This window comes from Microplitis mediator, chromosome 1, assembly GCF_029852145.1.
Source record: "Microplitis mediator isolate UGA2020A chromosome 1, iyMicMedi2.1, whole genome shotgun sequence".
NCBI lineage: Eukaryota > Metazoa > Arthropoda > Insecta > Hymenoptera > Braconidae > Microplitis > Microplitis mediator.
In genome coordinates this window covers 4,214,577-4,232,158 of record NC_079969.1, presented here as the reverse complement: position 1 = coordinate 4,232,158, position 17,582 = coordinate 4,214,577, and the positions used below count along the sequence as shown (strand labels likewise).

General features: G+C 32.6%; 1 protein-coding gene across 7 annotated transcripts in view; it reads right to left on the bottom strand.

Annotated features, from left to right (window-relative positions):
* LOC130668956 (protein trachealess) overlaps positions 1-17,582 on the bottom strand; it is an 85,674-nt gene that overhangs the window by 16,928 nt on the left and 51,164 nt on the right. For 3 of the 7 annotated variants that reach the window (XM_057471561.1, XM_057471541.1, XM_057471552.1), the window contains one exon: positions 4,504-4,742. In XM_057471561.1, coding sequence (XP_057327544.1) covers positions 4,504-4,742 — 239 coding nt within the window. Of the gene's footprint in view, positions 1-4,503; positions 4,743-7,724; positions 7,996-12,736; positions 12,927-15,030; positions 15,726-17,582 lie in introns of those variants that run through there. The other 4 variants (XM_057471578.1, XM_057471569.1, XM_057471584.1 and 1 more) reach the window with 4 other exon arrangements.

The window sequence follows — 17,582 nt, the reverse complement described above, 5'->3', positions numbered from 1 at the left end:
AACAAACGTTTTCTCTTTCAAATAATTAATAAAAAAAACGATTGTAAGTGTGCATCAATTATCAAATGAAATTGACTAATTCTCGTATATCCACCCACCCACACACATGCACACACACTAATTTTGAAGTGAAAACAATAGCCTCTCAAATTTTTCAAAAATCGTCGACTGTCACAACGAGAAATTCAAAAATTTAGTAGAAAACTACTCGGATGATGACACTTTTAGACTTAGGGACACTAGTTTATCATAAATTACTTATGTACACTCGACAATTGGCAATTCGTCCGTTACTTACGTACACACAGTGTAACATCCCGGTAAATACTGAAATCTCATGTATCAATAGTGAAATGAAGCTTTTAGATTATTCTTCAAATTGTATTGTCACAGCAGATTTTCAAAGAAATAATGTATTCTGTGCGTGGAGAAAGAGGTTAATTTGAAGCTTGTAAATGTACATAACATAACATTCATTATTTTGAAACTCAATTGTTGTCACTGAATTTTTCTTAAATTCCAACTGTCTAATAAACAGTGATTTTCAAGTAAACCTATATTTAACATAAGAAGATAAAAATTATTCTCAAGAGTTACCCTTCTAGCTTTGCGACGCTAACTAGCCAACAACTATGTTCAACACTGGTTTAACGTTCCCTTCATTCTCTGATCCTATTTAAACTTTTAACATTTTGTGGCATTTTTTTCCTCCTTTAGTATTTTCGGTAAGAAAAAAGAAAGCGAGAAAGATAAATAATTTATCGAAGCAGTAAGAGTAACAAAGAAAATCAAATCATGTAAGAAAAAAACGATAAGAATGGGAAATTATAGGCAAAGGGGATGAAAGAAAATTTGCGATGAGTTCTTCAGTTGGGGTAGATTTAACTCAATTCTGTTAGTTTAGTTACATTGGTGGTCGGGTAATGCGAGAATTGTGTACAAGGGCTGAGCTGTGATTAGATTTACATATGAGTAGAGACGAAACAAGAAAAAATTTGCCCCTCTAAGCCTTTTTACATGCGCACTTCAAGCTCATAATCATCGACAAATATTGACCCAACTATCGATCTATGAGAAGAATTTTTATCCTAGATGATGCATAATTATATATAACACAGCGGGTATAGACAGAAACCTCGCTTATAACCGGATTGTATTGTAACTTATTGAATCGTCTTTAAAAACTATGATTTATTTGAACTAGAACGTGTTTTTATTGACTAATTTACTGACGACCTTAGAAATCGTTGGCAGAATTTTTTTTTCTCCGAGGAGGAATTATTGATATTAATGAATTTCATATATATCTTGTATACATTTCAAGACGATTAGTGTTTCTAAAAGCTAGTTCTATTTTTTTCTGTCGATTTGGGTTATCGCATACCGGTGATGAAAATATGAAAAACAATGAAAACAGACCCTCGGAAGAGAAAGCTCCCTAGTGTCTATTTGATGGGACACCAATGTAAACTAGTCTGAAGTCGAAAGGGTGGAATTCTATTGAATACCACAGTCAACCCCTTTTAGTCTATTTGAATTTAATTAGTTTATATCTTTTGTGTCGAATATTTCTGTTCCATATGCATGCTAAAATTATATCAATTCAGATCATTTACATTTAAGGGTCATGAAAAAATAGTTTATTATTAGTTATCTAATACTTCAATAATGTCTGGTAACCATTGATCATTGGGTTAATGTATCTTTGACAATATGTGTACTGCAGATCCATGGTCTTATGAAAAAATCGAAATCTAGTTCCAGTGGAGTTTTGTGAATATTATTATTATTATTATTTTTTATTTAATTGGCCATGAAGTCAAAGCTTCTTGCGGCCATTCCTTAATATAATATAACATAATAATAGCATAGTATACAAAAGAGTAAAAGTAATTACATTATTAATTAATATAATATAATAATATCACACTCAATCATCACACAAATATAAACTGTAACAGTAATCATTCCATTTAACATTAGTTTAAGCTTAGGAAATATTCATAGCAAGAGGTACGAAATTCCGCAAAGGTAGGCTTTGTTGCACAATAATCAGACAATCGATTCTAAATTCTTATTGCAGATATAATAAATGACTTATCATACTTAGCACTATGACATCCCGGCAAAACAAGGTAATCCAGACGGACTTATGATTCAGTTCATAGTTCAAAAATTTTATTTTTGTTAGTTACTGTATTTTGACATCGGGCAGCCGACTTATCCGAATTTGTGCAGAAGAAAGAAATATAAATAAAAAATAAATTTTAAAATTTCTAATGAATCCATCGCAGTTCGGATATTAAAAATATTCTTCCATCCCGATATCAACTGAAAATAGTGACAAGTCAATTTCGGATGTTATCAGTTTGATTATTGTCCAAAAATTCTCAATTACTATGTATCTTAGATCACTCTTGGTCATCTAACATGTACGGATATCATGAATCACCATCAATGGACAGTCAGTTTTTTTCCTTCTAAAGTTGACCTCTTACTCTCGTATGATATTAAACCGGTCGGAAACAAGTGGACGCGTCGACCCTACCAACTTTTATCTACACAACATATCCAAAAATACAATATATTCTGCTTTAATATGCTAACAACTATCTTGTTATTTTGTTATCTCTCACAGAAGAGAAACATAAAAATGACATGAATTAGCAATGTTTTGATAATTAAATTACACAATGTTTCGAGCCAACTATAGTCCTCTTATAGAAGCCGAGCTTGAAGAGCTCGAAAAAACCAGTGCATGGAAAAGTATTTTCGAGCTCGAAAAGCCCGGAAATGTATTCACGATATTGTTTCGGTACAGCCGAATTCGTTATTTAAAAAAAAATGTTTTAACCAATTGATTGTATCATAATATGTATTATAGCATGCATTACATATAAAATCTCACGATTGAATTCCGACAAAATATTGCGAAAGAATTTCTATATCTTGAATACGGTGCGTGCACGTGCACATCGTCAAATTGATGTCCTGTACCAACCAACCTGTCATACATCTACTTATGAACATTCATTTTTACTGTCTGCTATCCGAGTATGGAATGATCTGCCTTCATCTATTGTGTCAATTACAACTTATAAAGAATTTAGATCAGAGTGTTATAATTATTTTTTACAGAAAGACGGATTGTTGATTAATGATTAGATATGTACTTATTTACTATTATTATATAATTGGAGTCTACCGACTTACCTACCTAACTTTCTGCCTTACAAACTTGATTAATTCAATTCATTTAATTTACTAAATTTATTTTAATTTTTGTATGTTTATATTTAAATATTTTTATACTATACTTTGTAATACTTTTGTATATTGCGGCCCTTAGGGAATCTCGATTCCAGGGTCGAAAAATTGTTAATAAAGAAATAAATAAATAATATATAATTCTAATAATGAAAAATTATGAATCAAAGCTAACATTAAAAAAATTGAAATTTTATAAATCATATATCTGCTTATGATTGAAGTTGATAGATTCATTAGAATTTCAATGAAATTTACTTTGTAAACTTTTTCTGAAGTTAATCGGTTGAAAAGCAACATCTCTTTTTTCGGATTTCTCCCTATAGGAATACTCTGTTGTAGACACATGTCAACTATTGCATGAGCGATTCGTATTACTTGAGACACTCATTACTTTATCAACTTAGTTATTTTTTTTATCCCAAAAACAGCCAGTACTTGTCATCATAATCATCATAATCACCTGTTGAAAATGTTTCATAAAACTCTAATATATTACCCCCGATATCGAATGCAAAAAACAAAATAGACTAAAAAATAACAATAACAGAAATCGAACTTAAACTACTGCCCTTACGGAAAAAAACTAATGATAACTATAGGATATTCATTAGTATTGATAAGTGTTTTATTAGTGATCATTAGTGATCATTAGTACTCTGACTAGTGAATCTTACAACACTATTGGATGTATTAGTATTCGTTAGTACTCTGGCTAATGAATCTTGCGACATTGTTGGAAGTGATTAATGTTGTATTTGTGAATTAGTACTTTAAATATTGAGTCTGGCAGCGCTATTGGAAGTGATTAGTGTTGAATAGCGTTTTATTAGTGATCATTAGTAGTCTGATTAGTGAATCCTACAATATTACGGGAAGTGAAAATGACCAGGTTTCAATAGTTTTCGTTAGTAACTTGAATAGTTGGTACTATACTTTACTGTGAAATTCAAATTAATGCCACTAAACACCCTAATGACCCTAAACCATTAGTGCGCGAAAAAACTGAAGCTAAACTTTAGCTAAGCATCGATTTGTGTGCGCTAAGGAACACTTCCCCTACGCAAAGTATCTCAACGGTAAACGGCAACTTACCGCACAGAATCGCGCGCACTAAGATAGGGCTTATCCCACATTAGTAAAAAAGAAAAATATGCATTTTATCAAAAAAATATTTTCTTCATTCAAAAAATTGTCGATTTTATAAATACGTTTTCAAATTATTATATCACTTACTTTTAACAATTTTGTTAGGTTGAGGTGCATCTCTGTTCCAAGGTGGCTCTCCATGCATTGAGAATTCTCTTAATTTAAGATAAGAAATTGTCAGCCTTATGATAGAAGCTTTGTCTAATTGTGAAGTAATTGCAGCTGGCAGAGGGAGCATTTTTGCTAGTTCATAAAATTCGAAGTTTTCTTTGCCGCGCCTTGATCGAGCTGCATCTCGACTTTTTTCTTTTCGCATCTCCAACAAACTGCAATCATAGGCTATTTTTAGTGACATTACAATTTTACAACGAATTATGATATGATACTATTGAATAATTATAATTCGCATATTACGCAGCTAGGACGAAAAGTAGGACATTGCAACCCACGTAATATTATTATCTGAGCCAAAAGCGAAAATATCAAAAACGCGAGTTGCAATGTCTTACTATGATCCCATTGAGCGTAATAAATTTTTTGTACAAAAAAATCGAGGTTAGAGAAGAAGTAAAACATCATTTTTTTCGTTATTTTTCAGGAGATTTTATAAAACTAATACCGAAATAGGGGTGCCGGCTTATAGAATGAATTGCCTTAATGTCTTAAGAGGATTATTAATAAATTTCAATGAATTATAAATACTGTAAGACACATGAATATGTAATACTATAAATTATACAATATTAAGTTCCTATCCTTATTGTTTGTACATTCATTGTGTCTGAAAATGTTTTATTAATTATTGTCTTAGAGAAGTCATTTTTCATATTCATTTTCAATCATAAAATTATCAATAAACGACTTCAGGAATAGATTTTTATAAGATTTAGTAATTGCATATTACACATCATGGGTGAAAAGTAGGACATTCCAACACTCGTATGTAATTGCGTACTCGAGCTGAAGGCGAAGGTGGCAAGCATCTGAATTTAGACGATCCACCTTTTTCTGTGGTGTATCCCCAGGCAAAAAATTACATATGATTAGATATAATCATATATAATTATATGTTTTTTTATATAAAATTCATATTTATATATTCGTAGAAAGTTATATTAGTAGAAATTACGACTGACTGCCAGTTCTATGCCTGGGAAGTGTCAAGCAGAAAAGATATGAAATAGTAAAGAAATTAATAAGATTATCGACGTAAATTTTCAATTGAGAGTTGGAATTCAAAACTAGAAAATTCATTTTTGTTTTAGACTAGAAATTTTGCATTCAATTTGAAATTAAAAGATACGGATATACATAACTATCAATTTAAATCAAATCAAAAATTAGATTTTGAGGGCAATGTTACAGAAAGTGGTGCCTGAAATCTGCAGGAAAAAACTTGAAGTTTTTGCAGTCACTTTGACGTCAAATTTTGGCCGTCGATTTGCAGTTAAGTCGGCTATAAAAAAAATACATTTGAAGAAAATTAAATTAAAGCCCATCGAAATGGTCGACTGACGTTGGCGTGTAGTTATTTGAGAAAAAAATATATATTTATTGTCATAATATTATTTATCAAAATAAAGTAAATTTTTCCGTTTGTCTAAAGATAAAAAGAAAGAAAATGCACTTATAGGTGGCAGAGGTGTAGTAGTGTAAACCGATCAAGCCGTGTTAATGTTAATCGAAGGAGTCCGTGAACCCGTAGTAACCTTATCATACTCCTACTGAATTATTGATGTCCATCACTTTCGTCCAAGTTCTCTACTTTTTTCGCACCATCTAATATTTCTATCCCTTTTCTATACAAGCTTATTGTATATTTTACCGTACACATACCAACACATAGTTGTCAAGGGGCACCTGGTTTTACTCAGAAATCCCCATGGGAATGTACCTACAAAAAGAACTATTGGCCTTTTGCCCAATTTCAACCAATTTCATCGAAAGTTCCGCTTAATTTTATTTTCACACGTTTGCGGACGCCAAGAGACTTATTCTGGCTGCCCTAGTAGACTGGCGAGGGATCAGCTTTTCTACGTAAGCTCTTTTATCTTTACAATCAGCATTGAGAATACTGAATTTTTATAGCTTCGAACAACTTAGAAAAAATGCAATAAAAATAGCGCTATTTTATTTTTCTTTAACAATTACAAAAGGTTAACTGCGCAGTGAAAACGAGACTCGAAAATATTATAGTATTCAATATATTTTAGCAAAAATTTAATAACAATCAATAAATTACTATTTTCATTATTTATTACTAAAGGTATAGTAAAAATCCAAAAAATAGTAATTATTACTTTGTTTATCTGAAAAATTACTATATCATTACTTTCATTACTACTCCAGTTTTATCCCTGTTTAGAAAATCTCATAGAATCTAATAGATTCACATAAATTAACAATTGGTCGAGATAGCGTTCAAAAATGTATACTACAAGTTCAGATCTTCTTTCAAAGGAGACATCGGACTGACGCACTAAGGACTGAAGTCGCACGCGGAAGATTAGGGTTCGAATCTCGGTCAAGTCAAGTGATTTTTCAAATATAAAAATTGACTCCGCTAATACGTTTTTCATAAATGGAGTCATTTTCTTTACTAGATTAGACTCGAACTTGGCAGAAATTTTATTCTCTGTCAACACTTGTTACGTAATCTTGTGTGACAGATAAAGCTTTATCATACTGTATATTTATTGATTACAAAATGATTCTTACAGTGCAAACCATTCAAACACTGTCTGCATGGCCAAAAAAGTAGAATTAAATATCATATAGTCACACTTTGAATGATTACGATCAGATCTATTGTTTATTTTAGAGTAACGTCGGAACTGTGTAGTCATGTGGGACAAGTGTGCGCAAATCCATTTATTTCAGACTGAAATTCATAGGTTTGCGCCCACTTACCCACTGCGCATAATTGCTCGACATGACTCTATATCAGTTAAAAAAAGCTAGTATTTTTTTATTCCAACGTTAAAATTCAAAAATTTTAACAAAATTTATAAAATAAACAAGTATCAAAAACAAAGTTAGGTATTAAAAATCTATTTTCTGTGACTTCTCTCTGTATAAAAGGGTTCAATGACACTCTTGAGTCCTTTAAAATCTAAAAGTTACTCTTTGCAACTTTGAAAGCTGTCATTATTCCACTGGGACAAAGAACACAACCAAAGTCGCAGTTGGAAAATACCAAATGATAGTAAAAGATGAAAATAATGTATTCAGTAAAATTACTTCAGACACGAAAGAATCATGTTCTTTGAGAAACTCTTTATGTATAAAAACACCATAATAATATTTACCCCTAATTCTTAATATTCCCTAGTGTCGAAAGCGACGGGTTATCTCCAAAACAGAAAACATCTTCTGACTTTAAAAACGTTTAAAGCTCCCTACAGAGGAAACCAAAGAACAGCCATTACAGTTATTAAGCGTAACTAAACATCACCATAACAAGCCATTCTCATTTCAATACCAGTTAATTCAAACAATGTACTTAATAACCATAAACTTTGATCGCTTTTAATTCTGACCAATTTTTCAGTCATTCGAATTTAACTATACTCTATCTTTTGATCATTCTATAAATACTTCTTTTTTATTGAGCCATAAACATTTACATACACGACTGATTAATTAAGAACCCGCAGCTATGGAAAGAATGGAGGTAGTCTCTCATTGGTGGGATCGGAGTAAGCATATGCATTAAATTGACCAGTTGAAAGTATAGAACTATAGAAGTATGCAAATTTGAAACGTGAAGGCGGAGTCGCGAGTTGCATTCACATCTCTATGGACAGCCGACATAATCGGATAGCAGTTTAATGTATAGCATTGAAGCGTTTGTGTTTTCTGCTACCATTACCATATATTTGTGGCGTTGCGGTCAACCAGATATCACAATAAATGATAATCATCCCGGGTCGAAAAATTTCATGTGTTTTGAATCAAAGCAAAATTTTAAGTTATTTCTATTCAATTTTACTTTTCATTTGTGTAAGAAGGACACTTTAATATATTTCACTTGCTAGTAGATAGAACCAAATATTTATTTAACAGTTAAACATTATTAAACCCGGCAACTAATCGTGTAATATGGACAGTTAATAATAAGTAATATCATAAGGGAACGGGAGAGAGTAGCTAGATGACGTCACGTTGGGTCCTCTCAGAGGGCCCCGTCGGAATGTCTCTTCTTCGTCAGCCTCAATGTCCATCTCGCCCTTCTCTAGTGGGGGTGAACCTTGTCAGAGGCTGCGGGCCTCAAGATGCCTACCGGGCTAAAGGTTCGGTATTCAGGAACGAGTAGCTTACATGTGTATTTAATTAATATAATTCATAACTTTTTTTCAATTCGGCCAATTCCCAGAACGTCTTCAAAATCAGCCTCTACATCTTATGAAAATTCTACTCCAGCTTAGACTCGCCAGTAAATGTGCATGCCACATCACTGTTGATGGCACTACTCACGCCTTATCCCCTACAAAAGCGTGCATAACATGTCACCTATACGCGCCGGACTCGGTTTCACACTTCATCGTACCTGCCCACTTCTTCATGAATGCAGGGTTAAGCACATAGGTAACTGGCTATCGTAGGAATGCCCTTAAGAAATTTCACTATCCATCTTTGAATCTATCAGCCTAAACAACTTGAAAAAACTGAATGGTTACTGCAGGGACTGTTTTAAACTTAAAACTCCAATACACTGAATTTTTTATGTAATAACCCCGAAATAATTAAAGAAGAAAAAAAAATTGCAAGGATATTTATGTAAATTAATATGCACAAATAATTCAACTTGAACTCCTGGCTAATTGCTTTGAGAATTGTATTCGGATACATGCAATGAATATTTACTACTACTACAATTTGGCCAATGACTTGTGGCTTGAATCTTGGATATTTTGTTTTAAAACACATTGGGGTTATGTTTTACTCTGGATTCTATCTGACGGAAGTATCAGTGTTTTAACGAACGTAAACGATAACTAAACTACTTTATTAATTTAAACTATGGTTATTAAGATAAGATTAAGTCAAATTATCAAAAGTAGTTTTTGTGAAAGTTTTGTGGGTAAATTGACAATCCAGTATAGAATGTGCATGAGCACAGGGGAAGAAAATTATGTCGAAACTGGAGCCATAACATTAGGAGCATTGTATTGTAGTGTAAGGATATGACTCTCTTGAGAGTACTGAAGTAGGGTTAGGGGAGTAGAGACAGCAGAAAAGCAAGGTTTAGCTATGTCTTTCTCTCTCTAATATTACACATCGAGATGACAATACTGAAACATTTTGACATTAGTACTAAGACTAGCCGAAATGAATGGAAGAGTAAAAAGCTGGAGAATCCAAAATCGAAAAAAATAATAATAAAGATGATCAAGTAGTGAGAACAGAACACACTCGCAGTCACGAATCTTCGTAATTAATTAAGTCAATTGATTAATTGAATTTCAATTACGTTACATGTAACGATATAACATCTATATTTTTCAAATTTTGAGTTGTATTTGAGCGACTATCGAGCAACTTAAGCGCGTTCGCACTCGAAGTATACAAAATTGTGGTCAGGTGAAGGCAGTACGGAAATGTATATTCGGTATTATTCTACATTTGCAATTACCCCACTTTTCCTTAAGTTTCAATGAACCCTTTCACTTGTAACAAAAAGATTTTGATCAGATGATTTTATCCGTAAGATATTAGACGAAGAAATTACTTTTGCCGTGTAACATAACTTAAAAAAAAAATCCAGCTAAAAGAGCTCTTTGACTAAATATCTAAATGACTAAATATCTCAAAACGTAATTAACATTAATATAAAATATTACATCACTGTTATATACTCTCTCGAAATAAATTCGTAGAAAATCGGGATTTGCAGTAAAAAGTATACGGCGACCACTTCTAATCGGTTGTAAGCTTCTCACTCCAAATTAGTAGATGTAAACTATATACTGTACAGTCGAATCGCGTTATGAACTCGCTCAAAGTAGTATAAAGGAATGTAATTCTACGATTTGCCATTCCCACTCTCACTTAGCGATCGGGATTCTTAAGTTACGTTTCTACTTTTTACATGTGAGTATACATGAATATTTTCGAAGTCACGTTATAAGTCCACTGATTTAAGCCTTTAATTTTTTTTGAAACTTAAACAGAATATAAAATCGCGTGATTCAAAACGCATAAACTATAGATACGTAAATTTGTATAGAAATGACGCTGACGAAAGTAGACTGAAAAAATGTATACCTATCAAATAAGTTAAGTTGGAATGAATAGGGTGTTCGGGTATGTCTCGAGGGAGCTCTGTTCTAGTAAGTCGATAATAGGAATGGTGATGTGTAAGTAGTATAAGGACATTGGACAGCAGTGCAGATGAATACGTCACGCTACAGTAGTAAACCTGATGCGATCATAGGATCACTTACGCTGACAGAGCAACCCTGGGAGCAGTCATCACCTTCTTTTAGCACTTTTTCCCTCCTTTACTCATTTCTTACTCACATTTTTATCTGCCCATATACCTTTTACTTCATTGCTAACCAAATTCTCGATAATTTTGTCTATATATCTTAGGGTGACCTAAAAAAACGACTTTTTGTTTTCGAGTCTCATATGAACATTTGTTAGTCTAACACCTTCTAAGAACCCTCTCCAAAAAAATTTCATAAAAAATTTTGAAAGGATAGTTTACGAATTTAGGAAGTTCTAAAAATGATTAAAAATTGGGATTTTTGAAGCTATACTTCTGTTGACGTAATGTAATGAGAGTCGATTCTACTCGCGCACAGGGTGGGATGAAAATTCTCACGTTGAAGTTGTTCGCTAAATATTTCCGTAAGTTTGAGGACAAGGCTACCAACGGAATAGAAGTAGAAACCGCCATTGAACGCGCATTTTGGCATGCGCATCGCGTCTGATAACTGTATTCATATTTATAGTATATACTATTTATTTGCATGTTTTTAGATACACAACACATGTTTTACTTTAATACGAATACAAATTATATATTTGCTTATTAATTATATAAAGTGGTCATTGATATTGACTACTGGAAGATATTATCGAAATCATTCAATAATTGTGGATATTAGGTAAACATTGTGATTATAATCTTTTTGGGTCTTCCGTTATAATTGAGGTTAATCGTCCGTGATTGATTGATATAATAAATTATTATGTTAATAGTTAAATAATTAATTAGAACTAGATTTTCAGTATCTGATATGTATACATATGGGGTATTCCATGCCAAATCACCGAGGTTTTGACCCGACCCCCTTCGATTTCGCTGGAACTTTTTTATCATTTACTACCCTACCAAAGACATTTTTCTGAATTTTTTCAGATTTTTTTACCCAACCAAAAAAAAGTTACAAATTTTTGAAAAAAACCGCTCTTTTTTTTTAAATTGCTATAACTTTCTCACAAATTAACCTTTCGGCATTTTTTTTTTTTTCAAAATTTGTGATTTTAAATGTAGTTTACAGAAAAAAAAATACAAAAGATTTTTCGAAAGTCACGATATATGAAATATTTCAGTTTTTTCAATGAAACTGTCATTTTTTCGAAGTCCGAAACCTTCGATTCTCAATTTTTTCGTCTCAAAAAAAACTTCAACTAAGACAGTATTTAACCCCGCTCGTCCCATTGTGTGCCTACTTTCCTTTATATTTTTTTTTTCGATTGAAAATAAAAAAATTTCTAAATTTGGCTTATTTTTTAAGACTTAGCGCTGAAGTTTTTTTGGATTGTTTTTAAAAGCTCAGTTGAATAAAATTGGACAAAAACAACCGTAAAGTGTAAGTATGCACAAACCCATTTATTTCAGTCCGAAATGAATGGGTTTTCGCACACTTGCCCTTTATGATTCTAAAGGATACCGAAATAGAGAAGTAATGAAAATTAATTTTTATGAAAATCAAAAAAAATTGCAAACACACACAACTTTGAAACTAATCGACCGATTTTGATCATCTTCATTCGTAAAATTTTCGAATTCGATATATAGAAATTTTTAATAAAAGTATACAATAATAATTGTTTTGGCGGATGTTAGATTCGAACACTGGAACCTTCGATCGAGAGTTAACTATTACTGCGAACGCACGTATATTGTTTTCTGTAGAATATTCAGAACCGTCGTCTTTCCTTATAATTTTACAGTTTAAATTGGTGTCGTCAACACTGTTATACTCATACTAATTTTTCTTATAAAAGTATAGATGAATTGAAAGCGTATGTTTTTACTATTGAATATAGGTTTCAATATCCGAAGACACGGTAGTGTTCATCATACCTTATGATATTAGTTTTATTTTGAAGCTATATTCGTTATATATATACTAATCCTGACAGCCAACTTGACTGCAAGTTGATGAAAATCTACGGCTGGAATTCGACGTCAAGTTGACTGCTAAAACTTGGTGTATAGTTAATTAACGTCAACTTTCTGTCAATTTGGAAATTACTTTTGTTGCTAAAGCTTCTTTCCCGCAACGTTCAGGTAACACGCTCTGTAAACAACAATTCAATTACTTGGTGATTTGTGATTTCAAACTTTTTTATAAGAAAAAATAAATTTCACACAGTAAGTAATAATAAATGCTTAACGGGTATGTACGTGACACGATTTTGTACAGAGAATGAATTTTTGAAAGCATTTATTTTATTCAAAAGTAAATAGATAGATTAATATAGTTTTTAAATTGTAATTGTTTTTAATTCTTTTTACGATGTTAACGTTGTACAATTTTGAATGATATGTAAAGAATGTGACCTAAATTGTACATTCCAAAATCAAACATTCGAAAATTGACAGTATTGAGAGTAATCTACGATTACAATGTTAACATCGTAAATTTTACTAGAATTTTTTTTCCGTGTACACCAAAAAAATCAGTGTTAATTTACTTCTTTTTTGCGGGGTAGTGATAATAAGATATGCTAATAATTTAATTTCTAATCGAATTAATATTTTTTAGCTCAAGGAAAAACTAGACTTATCAACGACCGCACGAGCTTTAGCGGGATTCGAACCCGGGATCCCACGCACAATAGACCGACGCTTTAACTACTACACTACGCAACCGGTTGTGGCTCTTAAGTTTAGTTATCTTCAATGAAATACTTGAAATAGGGAAAATAGCGACTATTCACTGTTTAGTAGTGAAAAGTATGGCACTAATTCAAATAGTGGTATACTTTTCACTGGCAATAAGTTATTATTCACTGCCAAGTAGTGATTGTCACGTGATTTTTACTAATTCGTTTTTAGAGTAGGTATCAGTCAGGAATACTAAAGGTGCACCTAACTTGAACCATATCACAGATCGTCCTAATAACAATAACTAAGTTTGAATTTTTTTTGGCATGTCGTGTTTTGGTTTTTCTTATGAGGACGAAACAAGGTTTGAACTAGGCTTGCCGTATTTCGGAAAGCCTCTTTCAGCCTGAATCGGTCTTCCAGCTTGTCGCACGACAATAGATAAATAAATTTATCTATTTATATATTAGGAAATTTCACGTAGAATCGAATTGTATGGGGGGATGAATTAAGATCATAAGAATCGAACCCACGCTCTACAAGTCTGATAAATTTACAGTTCATAGAGTACTCGCAACCTTGTACTTTATGAGCTGGTTGACACCCAATCGCCACCGTCCATCTTACGGCTTTAAATAAATTTATCTATTTATTTATTAGGAAATTTCACGTAGACGATTTTCTGATCAGGCAGCTCTTAAAACCTTTTCAAATGTTTCGTCACCAAAAGCTAATGAAAAATCATGTCTTCATATCATCTAGACTACTGTCTTAAAGTGAATCAACCAAAAAACTTGCAAGTCAGTGAATATTCGCTGCGAATCAGGCTCAAGTATGTCACTGATTCAATTAGTGTTATACTTGGGATTTGTGCAGTGAACATTCACTGATTAGAGTACTTTTCACTGATTCATTTTTAAAGAATAATATTTTATATAAGAACTAGTTTTATTTTGTCAACTGACAACGCAGCAGAACTGGATATTTAGAAGATGCATAATGATAGCAAAAAATCAGCATCGGGGTAGGATATTATTTAGGAAGGTGACCTCTAGAGATATGATTGCAATACTGAATAGTAATAGATTTTTTTCGTTTTATTTGCTATGATGCGGTGATTATCATGAATATTAGGAGTATGTTGACGCAGAACAAGTCTTATTTCGATCTCAGTATCATAATTAGAATATTCTGGACAAGACTCATTTACAAGTTGAGTAATTCGTATAAAATAAGATATCTACAGGCTCTTATAAATATCTTTTCAGAACGAAAAACGAAATTATTTTTGACTGGCAATAATTTCGACATAGAAACTCATATAGTTTCCATCTTGACCGAGTCAAAAATTTTATTTTTCTGCAAATTTTTTTATCATGAGCACGAAAACGACAAGCAAATTTGTTATCGATGCGGATCTCTGTGAGCTGAGAAACAGCGGGAAGTTTTGAGGGTGGGCAGAGTCACCGTTACAGATTTTTTTTTTAAATTTTTCTTATTTTCTAGATTAATCTAAGACGATTAAAAATATAAGATAAACAACATGCCCTGGCTCGAGGAGAGGACCCTGATTCTGTTTGTACGGGACACAGAGGTCCGCCGGTACGAACCAAGAGTGGGTGAATGCGGGGTTGATGTTGAGGGTACCAGTTGGACTCTGATGTGGTGTACCAACTCCGACCCCTACTGAACTTTGTCGCTGAAAGCCTCCATAGTCCATGGCAACCTGATATGGCAACATTTTTCTATAGTACTAATTCACTCACTAATTTTTTACTATAATTCCACTTAATTTGTTCAAACATTTCGCGTAATTGGCTCTTGTAGACCGTAGCCATATCGAAAGCTATTTATTCGATACATTTTGTTACTCAGTCACTGAATTAGTTTAGTAAATGTTTTTAATTCAACAACAATTTTTATGGTTCCTAGTATTAACTTTTCTGATGGCCACTTTTTCAAATCACTTGTTTGTCTAATAACCATTAATTTAAATATGAAAATTTAAACATAGCTATTAACTAAAAACTTAGAAGCTTTCTAAACTCGGTCCAGTATAAAATCTTTGGCTATATTTACTGACATTAAATTAAAAGAACATGTTTATGAAAAAACAGTGACACTTTTCACTACACAGATAGGAGCTGATATCCGACCTGGTGTGGTAAGTACGGCTGACTAAAGAATAAAACTGTACTCGGTTTCTTCTAACCAGCATTTTCGAGTGGGGACACAGGAGTAACTGAGTGAGGTAGATTGAGATGTAAAAGTGAGACAGAGCAACTGGTTTTGAGCACGCGCGGGTGATACAAGGCGTGTCTCGTTATGCACATCATGTGACGCCTCCCATATTAACTGGCGAATCCGAATTGAGGCTTGAAGTCGAAAACAATAATCATTGGTCTCTAGGGTAGTTGGGTTGCTGAACGTAAACTTGGATCTACCAACCGTATTTTATAGATAGGTCAAGAACACACGACAGTTTGTCAACATGTGACGCCTATCTTCAAATAGAGCTACAGTACTGAAGATGAGATAAATAAATTCTAACTTACCGTAGTTATTCAAGTCGCAATTGAGTTAAAATATAAGAGGATTATTTATAACATGATAAATATCGATTTCCATTATTTAGTTTTTTTATCTACACTGAAAAATAGAGTTCCTTCGTCATCATTACAAGAGTTGGAAGAAAGAAATGTCATGTAATTGCAATAAAATCAGATTACTAATGGTAACAGTACAGGTTTGTTAAAATAACAAAAGGAGTCGACTTGCCATTACATAGAGAACCCGTCAGATTAGCGGAATATAGTTCTTGCGATAAACGACATTTTGTTATCAAAACGAAAGATGTTTTCGGATAACAAATGATATTTGTTATGTTAACGTGATTGATTGCTATGAAAATCTGTTCATCATAATCTGACAACAAACTGAAATTTGTTACTCCACACAGAAAGGGTATTTACGTAATTTAGTCGCGAAATGATGATTTGTCGCCAGTCGCAATGTTGCGACATGAACTTAACGTTCGTGGCGCGTGTTTACGAAAACGAGTGTTAAGTTTGACGTGTGTTGAATTACGACGTTTTCGTAAAGAAGCACCACAAATCTTAGGCAAATGTCATAAAATTGTGAGTGCCTGAATCACCAGTTTGCAGCTAATTTGCATACAATATTTTTTGTGACGATTGTTCAGAAACTTTTATTTGAGACATATAAGAGCTTACACTCTAAAACCAAGTGTGTAGTCGAAATTAACACACTTGCCGAATAACATTGAAACGCCATAAGCAGTCTATAGATTTTTAACACATTGTGATGGTGTGACTACAAATAACTCTAGTTTTGTTTATGGCCTTAAACATAGAACACATTTAATATGTGTTAAAATAATACACTTGTAACACACTTGGTTTTAGAGTGTACTTAGTTCCTATTTTATATAGAAAAATAACTACTAAGGTACCTGCGGGTAAGAAGGCCTGTCGGGTAATAAGGCTTAAGTGACAGAAATGATATTTAAAATAATTGCCTCCGCTAAAGGCAACTCTAGTAGAAGGGTCTTGCATAGAGATGTTACGACAAATTTATAGAATCCCGATATCACGTTCCCTGTCTTCTATAATTCATCATCCGTCATATGCAGTCGTAGTGCAGAAGAAATTATAAAAAAAAATAATCTAGTCTTCTGACTGAAAAAGTATTGTTGCTAAATTTAAGTGGGTGATTTATCTCTGATACCAATTTTATTAAGTATAGTTTAACTATTACAGTTTGATGAACCCGTAGGCCTTATTACCCTATCGTAGTAAAATACGGCCTATTCGTATGGTTTTTGTAAAAGTTTAATTTTTTGTTTGTTTATGGTAAAAATTACCATTACTTCATTAAATTTTATGGCTAATGTATTGAAATAAAGATAAATGAGACATTTCGATAATTAAATGCAATATTTTCGATTCTATTCAAAATCTCCCTAAGCTAGGTCTTATTACCCACCGGTACCTTATATAAAAACCATAAATGTTGGTTACGGAAGAAAATAAGATGTTGAGTCGTTAAATAGGCGTAAAAATTAAAAACTATAAATACT